The sequence below is a fragment of the Gallus gallus genome, chromosome 2, assembly GCF_016699485.2.
Source record: "Gallus gallus isolate bGalGal1 chromosome 2, bGalGal1.mat.broiler.GRCg7b, whole genome shotgun sequence".
Lineage (NCBI taxonomy): Eukaryota > Metazoa > Chordata > Aves > Galliformes > Phasianidae > Gallus > Gallus gallus.
Window position 1 is genome coordinate 122,122,784 of NC_052533.1, and position 23,188 is coordinate 122,145,971.

The 23,188-nt window shown below is 37.0% G+C and overlaps 1 protein-coding gene and 1 long non-coding RNA gene across 24 annotated transcripts in view; both read left to right on the top strand.

The window, feature by feature from the left end:
• RALYL (RALY RNA binding protein-like) overlaps positions 1-23,188 on the top strand; it is a 380,415-nt gene that overhangs the window by 312,565 nt on the left and 44,662 nt on the right. For 21 of the 23 annotated variants that reach the window (XM_040678004.2, XM_040678012.2, XM_025147092.3 and 18 more), the window contains one exon: positions 5,968-6,000. The exons of the other annotated variants lie outside the window; for them this stretch is intronic. In XM_040678004.2, the coding sequence (XP_040533938.1) occupies positions 5,968-6,000 (33 nt within the window). The remainder of the gene's footprint in view (positions 1-5,967; positions 6,001-23,188) is intronic. 23 annotated transcript variants of the gene reach the window in all.
• LOC121113076 lies at positions 4,165-5,570 on the top strand. The gene is made up of 2 exons (XR_005857489.1): positions 4,165-5,045; positions 5,208-5,570. It is a non-coding gene; the product is annotated as an uncharacterized LOC121113076 (long non-coding RNA).

Below are 23,188 nucleotides of genomic sequence, written 5' to 3' on the forward strand. Positions count from 1 at the left end.
TTGTATTTTTTGGTCTTGAAAGAGTGAGATTACTCCAGGAAACAGCATGACAAACATGAATCATACACTGTCAAAACACTGCCCTTCCGGAAACAACTTTCAGGAGTTGGTAGTGTCATTGAGGGAAAAGGAGATTAAACCTCTAGCCTTGGGATCCTCAAAGACAATGCCTGCATTAACCTCCATCTATTTGTGACTACAAGCAGCTGCACAGAATAGTATTGATTGTATGCATTAGATCTGTCAATGCTATTTTGTTCAGCCCACCATTGTGAACTAATTCTGGACATGTTTAGACCTGATCATATTGACTTGAATGTTCTTACTTTTTCAGAGCAGAAAAGGGTCAGGTGACACAAACTTCATGCAAAGATTGATTAAAGCTGTCAGAAATAGGACTTTAAGGTAGATAGCTAAGTACACCACTACATTTTTTTCAAAATTCTCTTTTGTTGAGAGTATAGATTTTTGCAAAATGCATTAGCATATCAGAGGAAAAGCGAATTAATATTGACAGCAGTGACATGGAGTACCTTTCATTCTTGAGTTTGTTTCCTTTACTTATTGGAACAAAGGCACCAAATGAGTATGCTTTCGGCTGGGGAAGGCAATCAGAGCCAGGAGGGCCATTACCTGAAGGATGGATTATTAGGTGGATATGATAATCCTTTCCAGTTCTAGCTCTCTGGAAATATTACATCACTCTAAACTTCATAAGTCTTGGAGATTTTGTATTTTGTTCTCTTTTTACTGCCTACAATTTAGATCACTTACTAATAAGTATTGGAAGCTACTTCCTCTACTTTTCTTCTCCATGCCCCTGCTTCTTCCCTCCCTCCCACAGCCCCCATTCTATGCTGTAGGACAGGGCACACTCAGCATACCACTTAACAAAGTGCAATTTTATTGGTATATTGAAATCAGCTTTTCCATATGCCAGCCTTTGTTTTCATCTTAGCTTCCTGATGTTATGAAAGATATCAGAGGGAAGAGTCAGTTCCTTGAAAGCACATCCTTCCAGTACTGAACACTACTTTTTATTCTGTTTGTACATATGTCAGGGATTTGTTGCTTACAAATCATGTGACACGATTCAGGTTTTGTTAGGGATCTACATAACTTTGGTCATGTGTAAAAAAACTGTTTTATAAAATTTTGTAGAAGAATTTAAAAGGATGTATACTATATTATCTTGGGCTGACTTTGAAATCCTCCATTATGTTTAATCTGGTTTTCAGTGCACAGTGCCAGCATGCTGTGTTACAGAATTTATCATTAGGTACCACAGATAATAACTCATGCTAAAAGTTCCCTAAAATTCTTTTTCTGCACAGAGTGCTCTGACATTACCTTATTAGCTTATTACAGGCTTAGGTAATAAGTAGAATGGGCTAAATAAAATGTACTGCATAGTCAGTGACATTTTCAATATTTTTATTTATTTTTAAATAGAAACCAAATATTCCATTCCGTTCAATTTAAGACTCTAAAAAGCCTAAAGTCATCTCACTCTTACAGCATATTATATGCAGGTGGACTGCATTCATGCAGACTGAATCATACAGTAATCATAGGCACACAAAGACAGAGTGATACAACCATGCAGTCTTATATGGACCAACCTTAGTATCTGCATCAGAAATAACGTATGAGATCTACAACAGAGATCTCATTCAAACATATTGGAAAATTACTTTCTTTTAGGGTGCAGGAAAAGGGAAGGAAGGAGGACCAATAATGGCTATTTTAATCTTAGTAGATAGTATAGTAGATATTATTTCCATGAAATAATATCTCTTATGTGGTTTAATCCATCAGGCAGCTCAGCACTATACTCTCCCATCGGGATGGGGAGGTGAATCGGGAAAACAAAACAGAACTCCCAGGTTGACATAAAAACAATTTACTAAAATGGAAAAGGAAAAAAAAAAAAAAAAAGGAAAATAATAACAGTAATCATAATATATTTACAAAACCAGTGATGCACAAAACAGTTGCTCACTGCCCTCCAACTGATGCTTATTCACCAAACAGTGGCTGCGTGTCCAGCCAACTCCTCACAGTTTTTAAAGTTTTTCTGCATGATATCAGATGTTGTGGAGTGTCTTTTTGGCCAGCTTAGTTCAGCTGTCCTCATTCTGACCCCTCTCAGATCCTTGTGCCCCCTCAGTCCACTTTACTGGCAGGGCAGGACAAGAAGTTCAAACATTTTCAGCTCTGTGTGGTACTGCTCAACAACAACTAACACATCAGAGTTTTATGAGCATTTTTTTTCTCCCAAAGCCAAAACCCAGCATCGTAACAGACACTATGAAGAAAATCAACACATGATTTTCCTGCACATGAAGGAAAAGCTGAAATCCTTTGGATTCCTGTTAGAAGTATTAATTCTTCCTGCACCCCTGTCAATTGTAGTCACTGTCAGATAAGGCAGTATATGGCATCAGCGACACACTCAGGTTATTCTCCTTGAGAAATCTGATTTGAAGTTGTAACCCAAAATGAATTGTCTAAGACAGTTTTGTTTCTGACCATTGCTTTTCCTGATTCAGGATAGACAGTTTTATTATACTGAAAAGTTAGAATAAGACTAAGTGGCTTCTATTCCACATATTTTTCTTACTTGCTCTGTAGAAGTGGAAATTATATGATCACCACTAGGAAAATATTGATTCATAATAAATTACTTTGGAGAATACTTGCCTAAAATCCATTTACTTGTGTACAGTACAAATATTGTTAGTAATGTTATCTACTTTTTCCTGTAAATAAGTTTTGGGAAGGAGAGGCAATGATTACTTGACAAGAACTGATATTGATTTATGTATCTTGGGTCAGATTTGAGATATAAAAAGCCATCTTTATTCATCTCCATGCTCAATCCATATCAAAGATGGGATTTAGATAATCAGCATTAATGTAGGCAAGCTTAGCAGCAAGGGAAATAATAAAATACTTTTTTTTTAAATCAGATCCTATAAAATGTCTCAAGACAAGAGCTCAGTTGCAAGTGGTAAAATGCTAAATGGGAAATTTCTGGTGTTCTTATCTTAAACACATAGTGTGACAGTACTGTAGCATATCAATGGTTATAAATTGATTACGTATGCCTGTTACAGTGGCTGATATTAATTGAGCAACTCTCATGGTGTAAAAATACTTTTGTCTTCTGCAATTATATGTAGGTAAGAACGTTAGAATTTTTACAAAACTTACCTTAGAATCAAAAGGAAAGACAACCTCAGTCTTCCATGACCCATTTGTGCTACCAGTCAACTTCCCTTCCAACTTTTCAAACTGATATATTGCCTTGACATTTGGACAAACCAAAATTTTCTAGTGGGAAAACCATGTCAGGGAAGAATGAAAAGTCCTGATCAGTGCAGCTTCATTACTATTCCTATTCAATTAAAATATTATTCCCTTTGTTTACTGCCCACTTCAGTATTTCTTGCATACTCAGTACTCCCTCCCTCCCCCCCAATAAATAAATAAATTCCGTTTTAACATTTTTTCCTGGAGGTGCATGGCAGCACTTCTCTCAGTGCCTATCAGTATTACTCTTTTTGAGAAATTGCATTTAATTATGTGAAATTTCTTCAGAATTCAAGAGAATTTGGTATACTGCAGGCTAGAAAAGAAAGCAAAATATCTATAAAAGTTTTTTATAAATGGCATTTGTAAAAATGATATAGCGTGTTATTTTATACGGTGTTGCAGTTTTAAAACCTTTATATTAATTTGTCATATACTGAATTAGCAATTTAAATAAAAGGGCAACAGATAATTGTATTCCTTTACTATGAGGAACACTTGAACTAATTTAAAGTAATGAAGCAAATTATCTAAAACCATTTAGTCGAATATACTAGAGAGGGGTCAAACTCAGGGCAACACTATTTAAATCAAATTGAATTCCATCTTGACAATGGATTTCAAATAGATTTTTAATTGCAGTATTTTGTCCACAGGGCATTCTATCACATGCTTTTAATATGAAAGTAAAATCCACCAAACTATCCTCCATCATAACAGTGCCAGATCTCTTTTCATTACATAGTTTCTATGCTGTGATGTCTGCAAAAATGTTACTAGGCTTTTCATTTCTGCTCATTTTGCTCATGGATAATCTCCTGAGCCAAACTCTGGATAATTTACAGGATTGGCTCATTACATTAAGCGGAAAAAATGGAAGTAAAATAAAACAAAAGCATAACACTAGCTGGGTTTGAGTCTGGTGCAGACCCTGCAGGAAAAGGACTGATGCACCCATGTGAAGGGTCCTGTCACTTCATTGCTGTCTGGAATACTGCTTAAACATGTCAGGCTACGCATAATCTTGGTGCTATGAGAGTTTGGTGTGCAGCATGGCAATAGGGGATGGAAAGCATTTTTTAATTTTTTAATATTTTTTTAAATTTTTTTAAATATTTTTTACTGACATAGTCATACAATCCTTTCAGAAATACAGTGATAAATACACAGGAACGTAAAGAACATCATACGCAAGTTTGTCAGGACTTACTGAATGAATACAAGTCTGAAGTTGATAGTTTCTTGGATCTCATCACTAACGATGAGAAGACATAGTGTCACCATTATGATCTGGAGTCATCATAACAGTCCATAGAGTAGCAACATGTGAATTACTCATCATAGAAAAAGCTCAAGACACAGCTCTTAATGAGTAAAGTGATGAGCAATGTCTTTTGGGATAGGAAAGGGGTGATCCTTCTGAATTTCCTGGAACCCAAACAAACCATCAGTTCTGACCTCTACATCACCACACTGACTAAGCTGAAAGCTCGAAGTACCAGAGTCACACCAGAGATGACAACCTTTCTCTCACAACTCAATAATGTCAGGTTCCATAGCAGTTTGAAGACCGTGGAGCGCATTGCCAGTCCTGGCTGGGCTGCCCTACTGCACCCATCTCATAGGCCAGAATTTGTGCCTTCTGCCTTCCATCTGTTTCCATCTATGAAAGATGGACAGCAGGGGCAACAGTTTCATAGCATTGATACTGTCATAACAGCTGTGAAACAGTGGGTCATCTCCACTGGTACAGATTTTTATGAGCACTGCAAGCAGGCTCTTTTCATCACTGGCAAAAATGCATAGCTAGTGGTCGTGAATATGTAGAGAAACTGTGTTTTGTAGCTCAGCTCTATCAAACAGTGTATTGTGTTCTTTTGTATCTGTTGTAGTTTCCACGGAAACAAATAGGAGGCACTACTTCCAGCTGCAAAAAGTGGAGCGAAAATAGAGTAAAATAAGTTTTAAGTTCATCCTGGTTGATTGAAAGCTACCAGTAGAAGAGTCTCCTGACAGTTTGCAGTGGTGCAGCTCTTCACAGAGACAGCAGTAATGGCAGGGCATTTGAGAATGACATTTTTGACAACATTTTTTGGAACTGTGCATGATTCTGTGTTTACCAAATTGGAGACCTTCAGCTCCAGTGCAAAGCCGTTTGTGGCAGATCTGCTACAATTTCTCAGAATGAAGAAATGAGCACGTTGTAGAAATAGGAGATATCAAAAAGCAAATAAAATGAGTGTGAAAGCATCAAATAAGGAAAATTGTTTAAATTTACACTAAATTTTATGTTTAAAGTTAAAAAAATAAAAGATTAAGTATCTTTCCTGAAACACTGCCATTAAGGGGAAAAAAAAATCCTTTACTTGCTCAATCTAGCTTGGCTACACAAACCATCCGAATCATTGAGGTTTAAAGGGTTTAGAGGTGCTGCTTCATAAATGATTGCTAAACCAAAGTTCAGTTAAGAAAACGAGGCTCCTTTCAGCTGAAGCTCATAGAATAATAGGTTAGGCCCTTCTATGGTTTTCACATTATGCATTCATCCCCAAATGAATTTCATATTGAGAGTATTCATCTTAGGTTAATCACATGAATGTTCTAAAATTGAATTAATATTTATATATTAAACTCATGTTATTTGCTTGACAGACTTGAATCAAAGGAACCTTTTCTGTCTGTTGGGTAAGTAGGAATATGCTTATTTATATAGAATGTTAGTATTTATATATTCAACTATGATACAGTGTAATGTATAGGATAGTATTGTGCATAAACATCTCTTAACAACATTTCAGTTGTTTACTATACCTAAGCTTATGAAAAGTAGATATCAATCTATAAAGACAGCAGCTGTAGGTATCTTTCTTCCAAAAAAATTACTAGAATGTATGTTTTGCTTCTACTGACTGAAAAAAAATATGTGTATTAAAAAAAAAAAAACATTTAGGAATTAAACACTGCATCAAAAAGTAGCTGTTTCATTATTTTGTTCTCACTGATCTTTCAGTCAGGTATTCTCTATACCACCTGTCTAAGCCGATGACTGAAGAACTGAGAGTTTCTTTTAAAATAAAGTTTTAATGATAACTTGGTAACAGGAAAAAACATCAAATTTGTAAATTAAAAAAAAAAAATGTTTTAGCCTTATTATAGATCACATTTACAATGATATACCTATTACAGCTATTGTCTTCATAGACATATGAAGTAGACATAGACAGACATATTTGTCTTCATAGACATATGTGAACAGTTATTTAGTCTCTCTGTTAAAATGATTATTTTATCCTTCTAAAAGATTACTTCTAAAAGTGACGCATTTTGAAAAAATCATTATTTTCTAAAATTTAGTCCTTATATATGCGTGTGTGTATATACATATATATACAACAGGTAAGTATCTGTGTTTTACTTCTGAGTTTAAAGTTCATTTCCTATGCACCATTTTTTGTTTAGCTTCTTTCTTATAAAACTTTCCTCAGTTTCCTAACATTTTCATTCCTATTTCATTTTTCTTCAGAACTGTATAGCCTTTTTTTCTCATCCTTCTCATTTTTCTTAGTTCACAACATCATATATTTCATGCTACCAAAAACAAATTGCAGATAAAATATCCCAGTGCAAAATAGCCATGTAAAGGCTAATTTTACCAAGTAACTGTCAGTAGCTTCCAAGTTACTGTATTAACTGCAGATTGAAAAACTACTTCGGGTTCTGAAGTATGAATTAAAAATAGCAAGCAAAGTATATCAGTTAAGAACATAGAAAGTCAGCAAATCAGTGTGAGCAAGATTGGGATATGCCTCAGGTTTTTTAGCATAAAGTAACTTTGGCTTGTTTGAGTACATCTTAATTTAATTAATTACCATTTCTACTTTCTACCAGCAAAAAAAATTGTTGAAACATAAGTGAAATGTTAATCAAATGGAGGGAGTGGAGGCACAAGAGAATGGGAACCAAGGAGGTGCTCTTGTTTTACGTGCTTTGAAATGTCCAAGTTCATTACCAGATTCAATAACTTTCATTATTACTTCCTGCTATTCCACTTTGCAACTTTTACACTATTCTATACTATTTACTATATATGTACTATATTTATACTATTTACTATACTATACTATTTATACTAGTTCTTTTCTTTTTCGTTTTTCTTTTTTTTTTTTTTTTTTTTTTTTTTGATGCTTGTGCTCTTGAAGTGATTACCTGAAAACCTCAACTTTAAGATTAAAAAAAGTTTCATGTCATTGTGGCTGAAAATAAAATAAAATTGAAAAATAAATAAATACTAGGAAGCAAATAAAATGCAGTGTCTGTGCCACTGTGCTACTACAGCAATTCATTTTAAACAGCAGTTGTCATAAAATAATAAATTCTGTGTTTGTAGCTCGTGCCATGATTTGAAGAACCTTGCTTGCAATTTGAAGATATGTGTGAATGAGGACCTAGGAGGAAAGGTTATCTTTTGTGTTTGGGTTTGTGTCCAGATGAGAGGATTGGTTGCTACGGTGTAAATGCATGTTACCTCCCCATAGTTATCGTATGCAAATTTATTGACAAGCTGGACTCCTCCCAGGAAGTATAACTTGAGCAAACAGATTTAGCCTCTTTCCAGAACCTCCCAGAAGTTTGTCTGTAATGTACTTGAATTATTTTTTCAAGTTCATAGTGATAATGATTGAAAATGTAAAAATTGGACGCTACCTCTTTCCTAATTTTGCCTCTCACTGCTACATTTCATCCACCTCAAAGAAGGTTTTTTTTGACATAAGTAAAAGCATTGTGCTCTGAGGAGGGGCCTAAGCAAACACCCACCTCCTTGGATGAGAGAGATCTTCTTTCTGGTCCCATGGTAATCTGGGGATTCATTTCTTCAGGGGATGAGCTCTCATGCTGAGACATTTGTCTGAGGTTTTAACCAGACTGATAGCTGCAACAGTCAATCCTTTAAAATACACTGTTTGAAAGAAAAATACTGACTGAGACTTGGTTAGATGCCCTCAACATCTCTTGAAGCCAGAACTGGTAAAAGCAACAGCTTATATTACTTTTGGTTCCTATGGATTACTTGGTCCTGCAAGCCAGCCTTTAATTTATTTCCCTTCTGCAACAGAGATTTGTTTCCACATTTTCATTACACTGCCTGTAGGAGCTAATTATCCTTTTTCATTTTGCCATGTTGAAGATAATGGCTTTCTGGTGCTTTTCTATTGTTAATTCCTTCGGTAGAGGAGGGGTACATGAAGTGGGGCAGCCAAAGAGCTTTAGCCTGTCACACTTTGCTTGAGCACTCAATGTGTGCACTGGGCTACAGCTTTCCAGAAACAGGTCCTGCAAAGAAAAAGTGATTCTTAAAACAACACATTACTTATTTTCTCTCAGAAAGCAGACAGTGATTGACACAAGCAGACCTCACTGTTGTGGTTTGTCTCTCAAATTCTGGGAGAGAACATCACCTGTACTTCCTCAGTGAAGGAAATTGCATTTATCCTTCTTTTTATACAAAAAGATATAGCAGGGTATTATGTTCATATGGCAAGGTTGTGTTTGTGGGGGGGCTGCAAGGGTGGCCTCTATGAGAAGCCCTTTACTGCCCAATGTCAGATCAGATCCAGCTCCAGCTGCTCCAAAATAGACCCACCGCTGCCAGAACAGAGCCATGAGGATGCTGGGTGTGCTCTGGGAGAGTAAATTCAGGACAGGGAAAAACTGCTGTGCAACAGCAGCTGGGAGAGAGGAGCGAAAAATGTGAGAGAACAGTCCTGCATGCAACAAAGTCAGTGCAGAAGGAGGACAGGAGTTGCTCCAGGTGCAGAGCAGGAGCTCCCATGGCCTAGGAGAGGCCCATGGCAGAGCAGGCTGTCTTCCTGCAACCCACGGATACCAGGTGGAGCAGATCTCCATGTGCAGCCATGGGGCAGCAGCAGAAGTGGCTGAAGGAGCTGCAGCCCATGGATACCCCATACAGAAGCAGCCCCATGCCAGAGCTGTAGCCCATGGAGAGCACCTCATGGTGGAGCAGAGGGGCTGGGGGAGCTGCACCCATGGGGACAGTGTGGGACAGTGTGCTCCTGAATGGTGGGCCCCATGGTATGGAGTCATGTTGGAGCAGTGCTGGGAGAGCTGTAGTCTGTGGGAAGGCTATGCAGGATCAGTTTGGGAAGGACAGCATCTGTGGGAGGGACCCCACCTGCAGTGGAGGCAGAGTGACCATGAAGAAGCAGCAGAGATTAACTGACTACAACCTCAATTTCCCAATTACCTGCTCCACTCAGAGAAGCTGGATGGGAAGGAAGATGTTCTGAGTTTGTTTTTAGTTCTCACTGCTTTAGTCTGCTGGTAGTTGGCATTAAGTTACATTATTCTCCATACACTGAATTTGTTTTACCTGTGACAGTAACTGTTGAAGAATCTCACTTATCTCAACATAGCAGGGTTTATTTTTCATCATATTTTCCCCTTTGTCCTTTTGAGGAGAGCAAGTGAGAGATCAGCATGGTGGAGTTTAGCTCCTTACAAATGTGTGACCACCACACCAATGCTCCATCATTCACTGTGCAAGAGATGGGTGCATCAGTAACGGCTGAGGTTGGCAAGGTCCTCAGAAGGAGCCACCCCCTCTCCCAGCAGGGACACCCAGAGCAGGTTCATGCCCAGGTAAGGGTCCAAGGATCTCCAAGGAGGAGACTTCACAGCCTCTGAGCAAGCTATGTCAGTGCTCCGCCACCCAGACTCAAACAGTAATGATTTTTTAAATCAGTGGTTTGCAGCTAGCTGCAACTGTATGTAGCTTTTAGAATAGCATCTAATCTTTGATTTAAAACGTGCAGTGGTAAAAAAAGAAACAAAAACAACAACAACAACAAAAAAAACAAAACAAAATTCATCACGTAAGTTCTTCAAACTTTTAAAAAAATGTTTGTCTTCTTTCTCAGTATCATTTAATAGTATGTTGCCTATTGTTGAATTCAGAAGAGAAAAAGAGAGCAAGTAAAAAGCAGAGCTGATTTTTCTGAGGCTATTAAGAGCTTAGATTCATCTATACCTGATGCAGAGAATGAGATTACTTCTTGGTAAGCAGGCAATAGCTCTTCAGCATGATGGGCTTTGAAAATACATGTGTTTTATACATCTGGCTGTCAACTGAGATTCAATCTCCTTTTGTGTACATGTTTAAGAAAATACAATACAAACATCTGATTTTTTTCTTTTATTTTCAAGATTGACTGGTTGCTATAAACATTTTAACTTTAGGAGGAAAGCCCAGAGAGAGCCGTATATGAAATTAATGCGTTGCATGCATTTATTACATGATGAATAATTGTCTGTCTTGTAAGAAAAAAGAGAGGTACAAGTGGCACTAATTGCTGCATTTTTTGACATTCTCAGTAAAGCCACTACAATTCTGAATGAACTACTACCTTCCTCACCAAGATCCTATTTCTAGACAGTATATGATTATAGCAAATACAGAATAGTCATGGGTTTGTATTTTCAAATCACAGCCTAGTCAAAATACCATTTGAATCAGAATTATTTCTAGAACAGGTGAAGGAATGTAGATGTGCTGAGCTTTATGAAATACTTCCAAAATGCATAAAGAAATATTCCTTAATTTTCTTCTTGCAGAATTATTCTGAGAAATATCTAACAGCTGAAATTTGTTTCCCACATTTCTGTTTGAGGGTTTCTTTTCAATAAGGATGTTTTGCAGAAAATCTGTAGAAAGTCATGAACTCAGACATCTATTTGAGGGATCCTATTCTGAAGAACTGACAAAGTTAATTCTGGTTAAAACCAAATTCCCACTGTTATGAATTAATCAATCCACTTCCATATTATGCAGATTCTTTCAATTTGAGTCTGGACTTTTTTTCAGACACTAGGCTATAAGGCACAAAGCAGAACATACCCACATTCTGTAGCTCTTGTACAACAAATACCAATAATGCTTCTCATTCTGATTATAAGATAGCACCAAGTGAAGGAGCAGACACTATTCCTACTGTTCCCATCTGGTTTTTGAAGACAGATAACTAATAAATTATTTTCCTTCAGTGGAGTGAAAAAGAGGAAAAGAAGAGATAGTGGAATCATTTTGCACTGTTAATGTGAAACCAGTAACGCTGCCAACCTGAAAATAATTTCTAACTGTCATGCTCATGCAGTCTAGGTATTCGGGATTTCAACTTATATGGAAAACATGGGAGGGCTGCACACACTTGACAATTCATTTAAACTTTGGCCATCAGCAGGAGTTAGGAGACTACAGGGGCTCTACATGTGTTGAGACTGCCGAGGTAGTCCCCAGAGAGACAGCAATGATTTAGGGGAAATAGCTTATATGGAAAGCTAGGGATCTTTATATGGAAGATGCTGAAAGCCTGTTTTGTTCAAATTCAAGCAGAATTGTTGCTATAATTATCTTTTAGCAATTTACCAAAAGCCATAACGATTAGGTTTTTCTATACTTGTTTCCTCTGAAACACTAGATGAATTATCACTGTTTTAAAAATGTATAAAAAGTTGTTTGTTTGTTTGTTTGTTTTTTCTTGAGGATATCCCAGAGGAATAGATTACGAAGTCACAGTAGCAGATAATATTTTGTTCTATTTACTGCACTTGGTGGTTTTGTATCATTGTTCAGTGTTTAAAGATCCCAGATTATGTATTTTTCTACTCATCTGTAATCTAAATGATTATTTTTTGGTTCCTCTGTGTTCCTGATATTTTTCATTCTACAGTATTTCCATTTTCACATGCACAAAGAAAGATATATCATATAGAAATTATACATTTTGAGGGGAAAAAAAAGTATTTTCCTAATTCCATTAACTTTAATTAGCAACAAACTTAACAAATATGCACCTTAATAAATTCCTTTTTTCCTCTCTGACTATAATAATCAGTAACAATGGAGTTCATAATTGAGAAAGGCAGTAGAGCATGAGATCACTGTTTTCTCTTCTGGTTATTCTATTTGCTTTTCCTTTTGTTAAGTTTCTGTTATTTCTGTCATTCAAGAATACCCTTTCATTACTATTTCTAGAGAAACAATACCTATTGAGCTTATTAATGTTGAGCAATGTTAGTACCTCAATACTAAATAAGCATAGTCTCAACTGTATCATGGCATTTTCCCTTTCTAAAGGGGGAAAAAATATGGATAAGAGAATTCTTCTGAAGGGTTGTGAGGGGGTTGAAGCATTCTGGATGAATAAATAAATAAATAAATGAAAACAGGAATGGAGGAACATGAGAATGGAGAGGAAATTCTTGGGGAAAGGACAACACAAAAGCAAAAAGGGACACAAAAATCTTAAAATGGAGGATGGAAGGATGACTATATTTTCTGATTATGTAATCTCAGTATGAAACAGCACTATTTACTTCAAACTCACTGTTGTTGTTTTTGCCCAAAGAGTAGTCACTGGCCTACAGATTACTAAATTAGTGTTTGGAGAGGTCTGGGTTATTTATCATAGTACTATCCCTTCCTATTTCTCAGGTATCAGTGTTGCACTTTGACAATTTCATTAAAGTGTTGTGTAAAGATAGCTACATTACTAGAGATGATGGTGGAAGAAATGGAAGATGTCATCTAGAAAGGTTGTAGACTCTCCATCCACTGAAGTTTTCTAATCTCAGATAGGCAAGGCTCTTGTGTAGCCCTGGATGTCACTGTGCTTTGGACAGGAGGCTGGACCAGACATCTCCTAGAAGTGCCTTCCAGCTTTGTGAATAGACAGGAAAGGCTTGTGAGCTGTTGTATGCATGACAGCATGCAGTGATACTTTTAACGTCTGCTTCTCCTCAGAGATCTGGAGAATGGCCCATTCCAGGGCATGAATCTTCCTTAGTGAGGCAGTGCAGAAAGAAGTACCTCAGAGAGAAACATTGCTAACTCAGAGGAAACTGTAGATCACACTTCCCTCTCCTAATTATTAGTGTTTTTAAAATGTTATTAAGCTTCAAGCTAGGAGATGTTCTCTTTAGTGTTATTCTGTCAATAGCCTTGTGTATGATACTAAGAAATGATAAATCACATCTTGCCTTATTGCAGTGTTCACTATGCATTAGTGTGCTGTAGTGTACCCTTCATTTGAAATAAAATTAGAATATGTCCTGATACCAGGCAGAATTTCAGCTTGAAAGATAAATCATGATAAAATTTAGCTTAATCTGAGAATTCAGGCAGATCAGACATCATTTACAGAAGTCTTTGCACCTACATTACTACAATGTCTTTACACACCATATTTTGAAAAGAAGCAAGACTATGTTTAGAGTATTTAGGTTCGTATTCAGTAGCCTCTGCTTCATCTAAATTGCTCTTTGCTTTAAGAATGAGGAACATGATCTTGGCTGTTTTGATTTTGGTTTATATTTTTATTTATTTATTTATTTACTGTTTTAGTTTCAACTATAAAGTGCAGTTCAAAAGCAGTTTGCAGTTATTCATTTAGTTTTGGGATTCTTTTATCACAAGGTCAGGCTGGCTTCTTATAATTCTTACCATTCTTTGGACCAAAATGCAGATCTGTTGATATCAACCACATGTTTTCCCATTAGCACGCACAGGCTGTAAGAATTCTACTGCCGTTGTATACAGTAAATAAATAAAAGTTATGTTATATTGTGTCTTAACATAACTGTGCTGAGGTATTTATTGCTAAGACTTTTAATTAATCACTTTTGCTAGAAAAGTCTTCAGTTTTGGTTCCAAATTCATGTGAAGATCAGTCTTGGTCAATAAAAATATAAAAATAAAAAATTTCATTACAATCCCATATCGCAGTAAAATTCAGTGCTGAGGTGACTGCCTTAAATTTGAAGTAGAAAAGTCAGAGAAGAACTGACATGTATGACCAGAAAGTGGTAATTTATGTTGCCATGGTGGTGATTATGTAGATAATACTAAAACATCTTTTTTAATTTAAAAACCATACATCCATTTCCCACCAATCTGGAGTTAATGGTTTTGAAGTTGTTTTTCTGTTGTGATAGGACAAAGGGAAATGGTTTTAAACTAAAATAGGAGAGAGTTAGACTGGATATGAGAAAAAATGTTTTTTCATGATAAGGGTGGGAAAGCACTGGAACAGGTTGCCCAGGGAGGTGGTGGATGCCTTGTTCCTGGAGACATTAAAGGTCAGGCTGGCCGGGGCTCTGAGCAACATGATGGAGCTGTAGGTGTCCCTGTTCATTACAGGGGAGTTGGACCAGGTGATCTTTATCGTCCCTCCAACTCAAACAATTCTATGATTCTAGAGTTACTGACTTTTTTTCTTTTCAGTTGCCACTAATGGCATACAAAAAGCACCTTTTCTGAATTCACACCTAGGTCTAGGAGCCCTCTCATGGGTAAGGTTGTGTGGCTGAATCAGCTATTGTCCCATAGTAATTGTGTAAAATATTTTCATAACCAACCAGATAGACACTAGAAAGTACTTCTAAATCATATTAAATTGCAAATTTTATCAAAAGCAATCATTTGTGAACTGAATAATTTACCTACTGGATATGTCCTCATTTATTCTATTGCCACCTAAATCAAGGGACAGAAAATACTGATGGATTTTCAGGAACACTCTGAACACCAAGTAGTCAAAATGAAAGATTACCAATTTTCAGACCACATTTTTCCTATGAAATATTTGTTGACTACTTGAAAATAGTGAACACTCTTATGGAAATTAAAATCAATACACACAAGAGGAAATGCGAAGCATTTCTCAAGTAACATAATCCTTCCCGCAGAGCTGTCCTTTTTTTGGAGTCAATGAGGTACACCAGGATATGCAAATTATATATTCTGAGGCAGAGAAATTAGTGAGGCAAAACTGTAGGTTGTTAGTGCAACTTTTATAGCACTGCTGTGCCAAAGTGTTCTCATACAGTTGTGGAAGTACTTGAGAGGTATTGAAAAAGACTTTGTTTCTTTGCAAAAGAAATCTTTTTATTCACATACACACACACACACACATATTAATCATGATTACACTTTAAACCTGGCATCAAATACCATTTGGTTTCAAGCAGACCTTGTCTATATGTCAGTAGTTAGTTGTATTTCATGTTCTGGCTGATATTTTATAGGCTATAAAACTGTCTTGCTGTGTAGAGCATTCATAGAAAAATAACATTCCAGTCATGCAAGTCATATAAGGGTGAATAATGGTAATGTGTTTTTGCTGGGAGAAGGCAAAAATTGTGTGAGAGGAGTCTCACAAGAACAAGAAGGAGGAGATAGAGATGTTAACAGTTTCAATTCCTTCACAGTCCTATGTTTTGGGAAGAGATGCTTGAGGCAATTCTGATGACTAAATTGTTATGGCAGCTTAATTCAATAAACTGTGTAAAACCAAAATAGCCTAAGATTTGTTTGTATTGTTATCTTCTAATGTATATTTCAGAGTGATAAAACGCTCAAAATGAAACTTTCTCTAAATGTTTACTAGCACTGATGCATACTGGTGCAAGCACAACCCTAATCTGACAGTTAGAGCCACTCAACTTAGGGACAGTGACCACATGATAACGGGAAAGAAAATGGCAATAATAGAAACATAAAACTTCACAATAATAGAAACATAAAACCTCTTTTGTGAAGTGGTCTCCTTACCTTCTGAAATGTTATGAAATTAACCTTTATGGAAAGGAAAAAAAAATGGATGTACAAGCAATAGTCTAGGAGCTAAGATAATTACTGTACCTTAGAGGTGATTAATGTATTTTAAATGAGAGTCTCATTTTTAATTTCTATATGCATAGAATCACTTTTGTGAAGGTTGATAAGACTAAAGAAGAATTTGTGTATATTCTACTCAAGCTGGATTAGAATTCATTCTAAATTCTCATGTTATGGTCATTGAATGTGATGTCTTGTGCAGACACAAATGTTACACTCCTAACAGACAATAATGAGCTAATAAAACTTGCCTACTGCTCCAATCATAAGTTTCCAAAATCATAGAATCATAGAATCACTAAGGTTGGAAAAGACCCTCAGGATCACCCAGTCCAACCATTCACACATCACTAATGGTTCTCGCTAAACCATGTCCATCAACACAACATCCAAATGCTCTTTGAACACCACCAGGATCGGTGACTCCACCACCTCTCTGGGCAGCCCATTCCAGTGCCTGACCACCCTTTCAGAGAAGTAGTATTTCCTAACGTCCAGTCTGAATCTTCCCTGGCGCAGGTTGAAGCCATTCCCTCTAGTCCTAAAATGTAAATCTATGCAACTGTTTCCTTGAAGCCAAATTACTTCAAGAATTCTGCTGTAATATCCAGGGAGTGGAATGGAGAATACAGGGATATGATCACATATCTCCATAATTTTTTTTTGTTTTTGTTTTTAAAAGTAACAGTAAGGCTGTAAATCACTAAGTTAACTTCAGTCATGCTACCAAAGTGTGTCAGAAACATTATTTGCAAAGTGTGACTATCCTATTTTAAGGAGCTTAGAGCTGGAAAAAAACGGTTAAACCTGAAAACAAAATTGTAACCTAAATTCAAAATCAGATATGTTCACCTCAAACTTTTGAATGAGGAAGTAAGTAAATGATGAATATCCCATATTGTCATGTACCCTTATTGTAAATCCCACAGTAGAAGCTCTTACAGCATGGAAGTCATCATAAAGAAGAAAACCAGTCAGAGTAAAGCAGAAGAACACATAGATTACCTTCACTACATACCCAGAAAGGCAGGAGCCCAATTGTATGGGAACCATTAGGTCATGGCTTGAACCAGTGATTAAGCACCTAGTGAAGGGGTATAGCCAACCTTGGGAGCACAGCTGCAAGCTGTGTGACCAGAATAGGTGAACCCTGGCTTCATCCCTCCCTAAGCTCATTTAAGGGCTGGCAGCCAAAAGTGAAGCTTGTCTGCTTGGAGGTCATCTCCTTCAGGAGTTTCTAACAAGTCTGGACTCTCAGAAAGGGTAAGCTATTCTTTCTTTATTACCAAATTGTAGCTGCTGTCTTTCTTGAGAGATTGAAAACTGGTTAATGGCATCTATATCATCTGTCCCCTATTGTTATACCAGTTGTGTCTGAAAACTTTAGAAAGATCCCTCCCTAAGATGGAAAGGTGTTCCAGATTAGATGTTTTCCCTAAAACAACGTAGATGCAGAGCCTTTGTTCTTGCCTGTTGCAGACAGCCCAATTCAATTGCAGGAGGTGTCTGAGCTTGCCTAAGGCAAGTTGTAAAGGCTAAGGGGCCAGCCTCCGAAATCAGCCGAGAGGTTAGAACATGCAAAAAAAACATATAGATTTGTCTAAGAGGAATAAGGTCTTTTGACTAAACTCAAGCTATGTCTCTTAGCAGATTGAAAAAAAGTAGAAAGTTTTCAACTAAATGAGTCATACTTCAGTCATATCTATGTAACAAGAAGTCAGGTGTTCTAGTACATGTCAAAAATTGCATATGGTAATGGCAATACTAATACCATGATGGAAGTCATCAGGGCTGTTATACCGTATGTTGCACCTCAGTGAGTCACCTGGGACAAGAAAGCTCTCTCCCTTGTGAGAAGGGATAAATTGGAAAAATTCCATATGTGTATTTAAGATAAAGAATTATATCTGATCCTTTAATTTCTGCAACTTGATTATGGATTAACTGTGAGGGAATTGAGAGTGGAGAAATTTGAACTTCCTTATGTGAATCAAATAGTCTCTATCCTGCTATTTTAGAATTTACTTAGTCTCAGACTTATTTATTCACTTACAGAAAAGAAATCTTGGTGTTCTTTTTTCTCTGTGTATATGGAAAGTGAACAGACGTGCCTTTCCAGAACACTGAAGCATTAATAGGCATGGATTTGTCAGAAACCAAGGGAAGTATAGTCTGTCGAGTTAGCACTGGACTAGACAATATAAAGTATTGTGTGCTATGATTTAAGTGAGCATGCAACCTGACAGCACACAACCTTCCACTCATTCTCCTTTCCCAGAGGGTTTGTGGAGAGAATGGGGGGTGGGGGAGGGGGGGTTATAGTAGAACTCATGGGCTGAAATAAAAACTATTTACTATGACAGGAGAGGAAAAATAATAGTAAAATAGTAAAATTAGTAAAACTAATATATATTTGTGTGTGTATGTATGTGTGTGTGTGTGTGTGTATATATATATATATATATACACATACATACACACACTCACAAAACAAATGATGCACAATGCAATTGCAAACTACCTGCAATTGATGTCCATCCAGTCCCTGAGCAGTGACTGCCCCCTGCCCAACTCGGCGTGCTTTATTCATGATGTAATATGGTATGGATTACCTCTTTGGCCAGTTTTGGTCAGCTGTCCTGGTTCTGTGTCCTCCCTCCTTTTTGTCCCAGTATGAGACACAAACTTTTTTGGCTCTGCACAGCACTGCTCAGCAACAACTAAAATATCAGCGTTACCTGCACTTTGGCCACAATAACTCCAAGCAATGCTAAAGGCTTGGGGCAGAGTGGCTGGAAGACTGTGTAGAGGAAATGGGTCTGGTGGTATTGATTGATGCTAGACTGAACATGAGCTGGCAGTGTGCCCAGGTGGCCAAGAAGGCCAATGGCATCCCGGCTTGTATCAGAAATAGTGTGGCCAGCAGGAACAGGGAAGTCATTGTCCCCCTGTACTCAGCACTGGTGAGGCCGCACCTCGAGTACTGTGTCCAGTTTTGGCCCCTCACTGTAAGAAAGACATCGAGGCCCTGGAGCGTGTCCAGAGGAGGGCAACAAAGCTGGTGAGGGGTCTGGAGCACAGGCCTTATGAAGAATGGCTGGAAGAGCTGGGCTTGTTCAGTCTGGGGAAGAGGAGGCTCAGGGGAGACCTTATTGCTCTCTATAACTACCTGAAGGGAGGTTGTAGTGAGCTGGGGGTCGGTGTCTTCTCTCGTGTAACTAGTGATAGGACTAGAGGGAATGGCTCTGCGATATGGGATTGTAACATGAATGGCTTCAACCTGTGCCAGAGAAGGTTCATACTGGAGGTTAGGAAATACTACTACTCTGAAAGGGTGGTCAGGCACTGGAATGGGCTGCCCAGAGAGGTGGTGGAGTCACCAACCCTGGAGGTGTTCAAGAAACATTTGGATGTTGTGTTGATGTATATGGTTTAGTGAGAACTATTGGTGATGGGTGTGTGGTTGCACTAGGTGATCCTGTGGGTCTTTTCCAACCTTGGTGTTTCTATGATTCTATGGTTAACCAGCACTGGTTTTTCTACTAAAGCCAAAACACAACATTGTACTGAACACTACAGAGAAAGTCAACACTGTTCCAGATGAAAGCAGAACATACAATCAGATGCACAGCTGCCCTTCCACTCATCTTTGTAACAGCTGGAATTGAGTCTAACCTGATGCTCAGTTAAGGAATATCCTTTTTATCATACACATTTCCCACAACCAATTACCATGAAAATTACTGCACAACAGGTCAGGAGTACAAGAATGCTTTCTCAGATGCACAGTCTGGTATTTCCACTTACCTTGTAACTTTACTTACAGTGCACTCTTCAATAAAAAAAAAAAAAAAGCAATATGTCTTTGTCTTCACATGCTGTTCTCAGTGACAATTCTATCTCTGTTTTGACAGTTCAAAGCTAAACCTTGAGTTATTCAATTAAAAAAAAAAAGGCACTACATCTGTAAACTTTTTGTATGAGTGCAAAACAAAATTTAAGTATTTACAGTTTGAGAAGGGGAGAGAGGAGAAATAAAAGTGTTACAATTTTCTAGAAGCACTTTTTCTTTACATAAACTCTGACACTGTCATATTGAAATTGATTAATCTTTTGTGAACTGTGCCTTTCTGTTTCATTCAGTGCTTCTAAGACTACTTCTCTGGAGAGTACATAAAGTTTCCAGAGACCTGTTTTTGTAATCTTAAGCAGTTAGTCTTTCAGCTCCAATGCTACCAATGTGATCTTAATTTATCAATCTGCTGTTCAGTGAAATGCTGTAGGAACACTTCAAAGCCTAAACCCATCACTTATTCCTACACCTGTCAATGACAGTCTTCTGTATTTGTCACACCATACTCGTGCAGTGTATACAATATTGCTAATAAATTGGATAATCAATCACTTGTGCTTGGTCTGACAGTAGTACCTTGAATACACTGAATCTGAAATGCATTTTTAAGAGGTGGGACTCATTACTCTACCATATGGATATCAAGAATTTCCTAGTCAATCTGTGCAATTAAAGGGCACCTTGGGAAATGGTAGGCCACTTCACACTGGAAAGCTTTTTCATTACCTTAGTATAATATGTTCCTATGAGAAACATAAGTAATTGGGTATTAGTTTAGATGACAGAAAATAGTTTAACAGCACGAGCAGAAAGGACAGGGAGACATTAAGTAGATTTATTTGTGCTTTCCATAGAAAGCTCACAATGTATTATTTTGTTTCTAAATATCATCAGGCTAACAATGTTAAGTGTGGTCTTTCCCTGTAGCTGCAAGTAGTTGTTTTGGGGAGCAATTCTGATGCTTAGCTGTACAGAAAACTGTTTGGGCTAAATTTTACTGTGAAAGTCCTGTATCGTTCACACCCATTTGGCTGCCACAAATCACTCCCAGATTAGATGATTCCCCAGAGTCTGAATATTAATCTTAATGTCTTTTCTATCATGTACTACACAAGCTTTGTTTAATCCTTTACAGGGAAATATCTAAGTGACCAAATTATCTGACTGTCCATAAATAGTTTTGAATATTTACCCAAGTTTTGTCTCAAGTTCAGGTTGGAGAATAAGTTCAGCAGTTTCCCCAGTATACATTTCACTGGTAAATAGTCTGGAGGAGAGAGGATGAGCCCAAAGTATGTGTAAGGTGAAAATAATAATAATAGTAATACAGACTAATCATATTTCAGATTTTGCTGAGTGCTTGCAGAAAGATTGTTTAATGGGTACTGGAAATGGAATACTGTATGTCAGTCAAACTATTTTATCTGTACCTGTCATATTTGGGCAAAACCAAAACGTATCTTTGGACAGAGATTTCCCAAAAGCTTCTCAGTTTTGATGAAAAAATGTCTCCATTTACAGTATCATACTCTTTTCCGTATTATTAATATCTGATTCCATACTTCTCCATTTCATGGAGAATAGATAAATAAATGGAAAACATACAAAAATGTTACCTTGCCCTTTTTAACTGAACACAATCAGAATAATACTTTTGTAAATGTTTTGTTAACATAAGTTAATAATCGTCATAAGAGCAAACAGTAGGTTATGTACAATCGTGACAGTTTGAGATGAGAGATTAGGGATTTAGGAGGTACTTTTTTTGTTTCTAACCATTCCTATTTGCCCTCATAACCTCAATATGGAAGTGAGTCCAAAATACTTTTCTATAATTTCTTGTCCTCCTTTGGCCCTGTCCCTCCTTTTTTGCTATAAATCTTCAAGAATATATCTGCTGAAGGAATCACTGACAAAAATTCGTCTTTTAGTAAAATGTATACCAGCAACAAGTAGACTGTGGAGATTGTTGTCTTTCTCTACAGAGTACGTGGCCTGAACTGCAAAAGAGAAGTGTCCTTTCACTTCTACCACAATCTTCATCCTTAATTAAAATTCAATCATTTCTAAATTAAAGATAGAATTCATCCCACACATTCCCCTAGCTTTGGAAACTGGTGGTGAGTTTATCAATTAACATGTTAATTAGCACCAATTTAATTCTTGTCTTCGGGGAGTACAGGTAACCATCCGCTGAAAAGTATCCAAAGACTCTGCTGTTTTTTTATTAGCTCATGGAAGTCATTGCCATCTGATTAATTTCTTACAGGGAAACTTGCCAGTGCTTATTCCCCAGATCATCTAGTTATGCTCCTCTCATCTCTCTATATTTTTTAATATCACGTCAGTTTAGACTGATTCTTTTTTGCACTCGACAGAAGCAATTTCTAGTACTCTTTTTACATGACAAGAGAAATGATTTTACAAGAGACAGGAGCACTAGCTTCAACCATTACATTGATATGTGCTTTCTAAAAAGAATTTGATTAAGAGAATATTGCTTTTGTATTTAATATTTTTATCCAGTACTGACAACAGAGAAGCAATTGACAGTATAAATGGTGATAGTGCTGTCAATTGAATTAAGATGCATTATGTCTGGTTTGTCAACATTTATGATTTACAAATATATCTCTGTACATGTGGGGAAAAATAGTGATATTAGCTAACGGTGACTCAGATGCACAACAGAATTTCTTGTTTCCATGAAAATAACAAAAGTTCTTCTTGTTTTGCTGCATTAACTCTACTAAAATGAGAGAAACTTCAATGAAGTTGTACTAACTGGTGTTTGGAGCAAAGTAAATTGAAACAGTGTGACCATTAGCTTGAAAAACTTTTGTGTGGGCATACAGCGCAGTATTCAAGAGGCTATATGGTGCCAGTATATTTTCAATATACAATATCATCACATAAATAAATACATAAAAACATCCAGAGGATTATTTTGGAGATGAGAAGCACAATTCGTTTGACTGCAATTGCTGATGTGCATAGGGAAACTGAATGCGAACAGTATTATAGATCTGAAAATCTGATCTTTGGGGTCTTTCTTCTTCAGGCGCATTAAATTTAAAGTAAGACAAGTATTTAAGTAAAATTAATCTAAAAGAGACAACTTGTACAAGATTGTCTCCTTGATACTTGGTCAGAAAACAGAGCTATGGCTTTTTCTTACCAATATTATGTGTTTCTGTTAAGTTTTCTTTGCCTTAGTGTGTGCATCAGTGTGCCTTACTGCCTTCCACTTTAATAGCAGCATCATGTAGACAGGTTTCTTGCTAATGCTGCAGAAGTGTGCATATCTGTGGGTAATGATCTACCTGTCT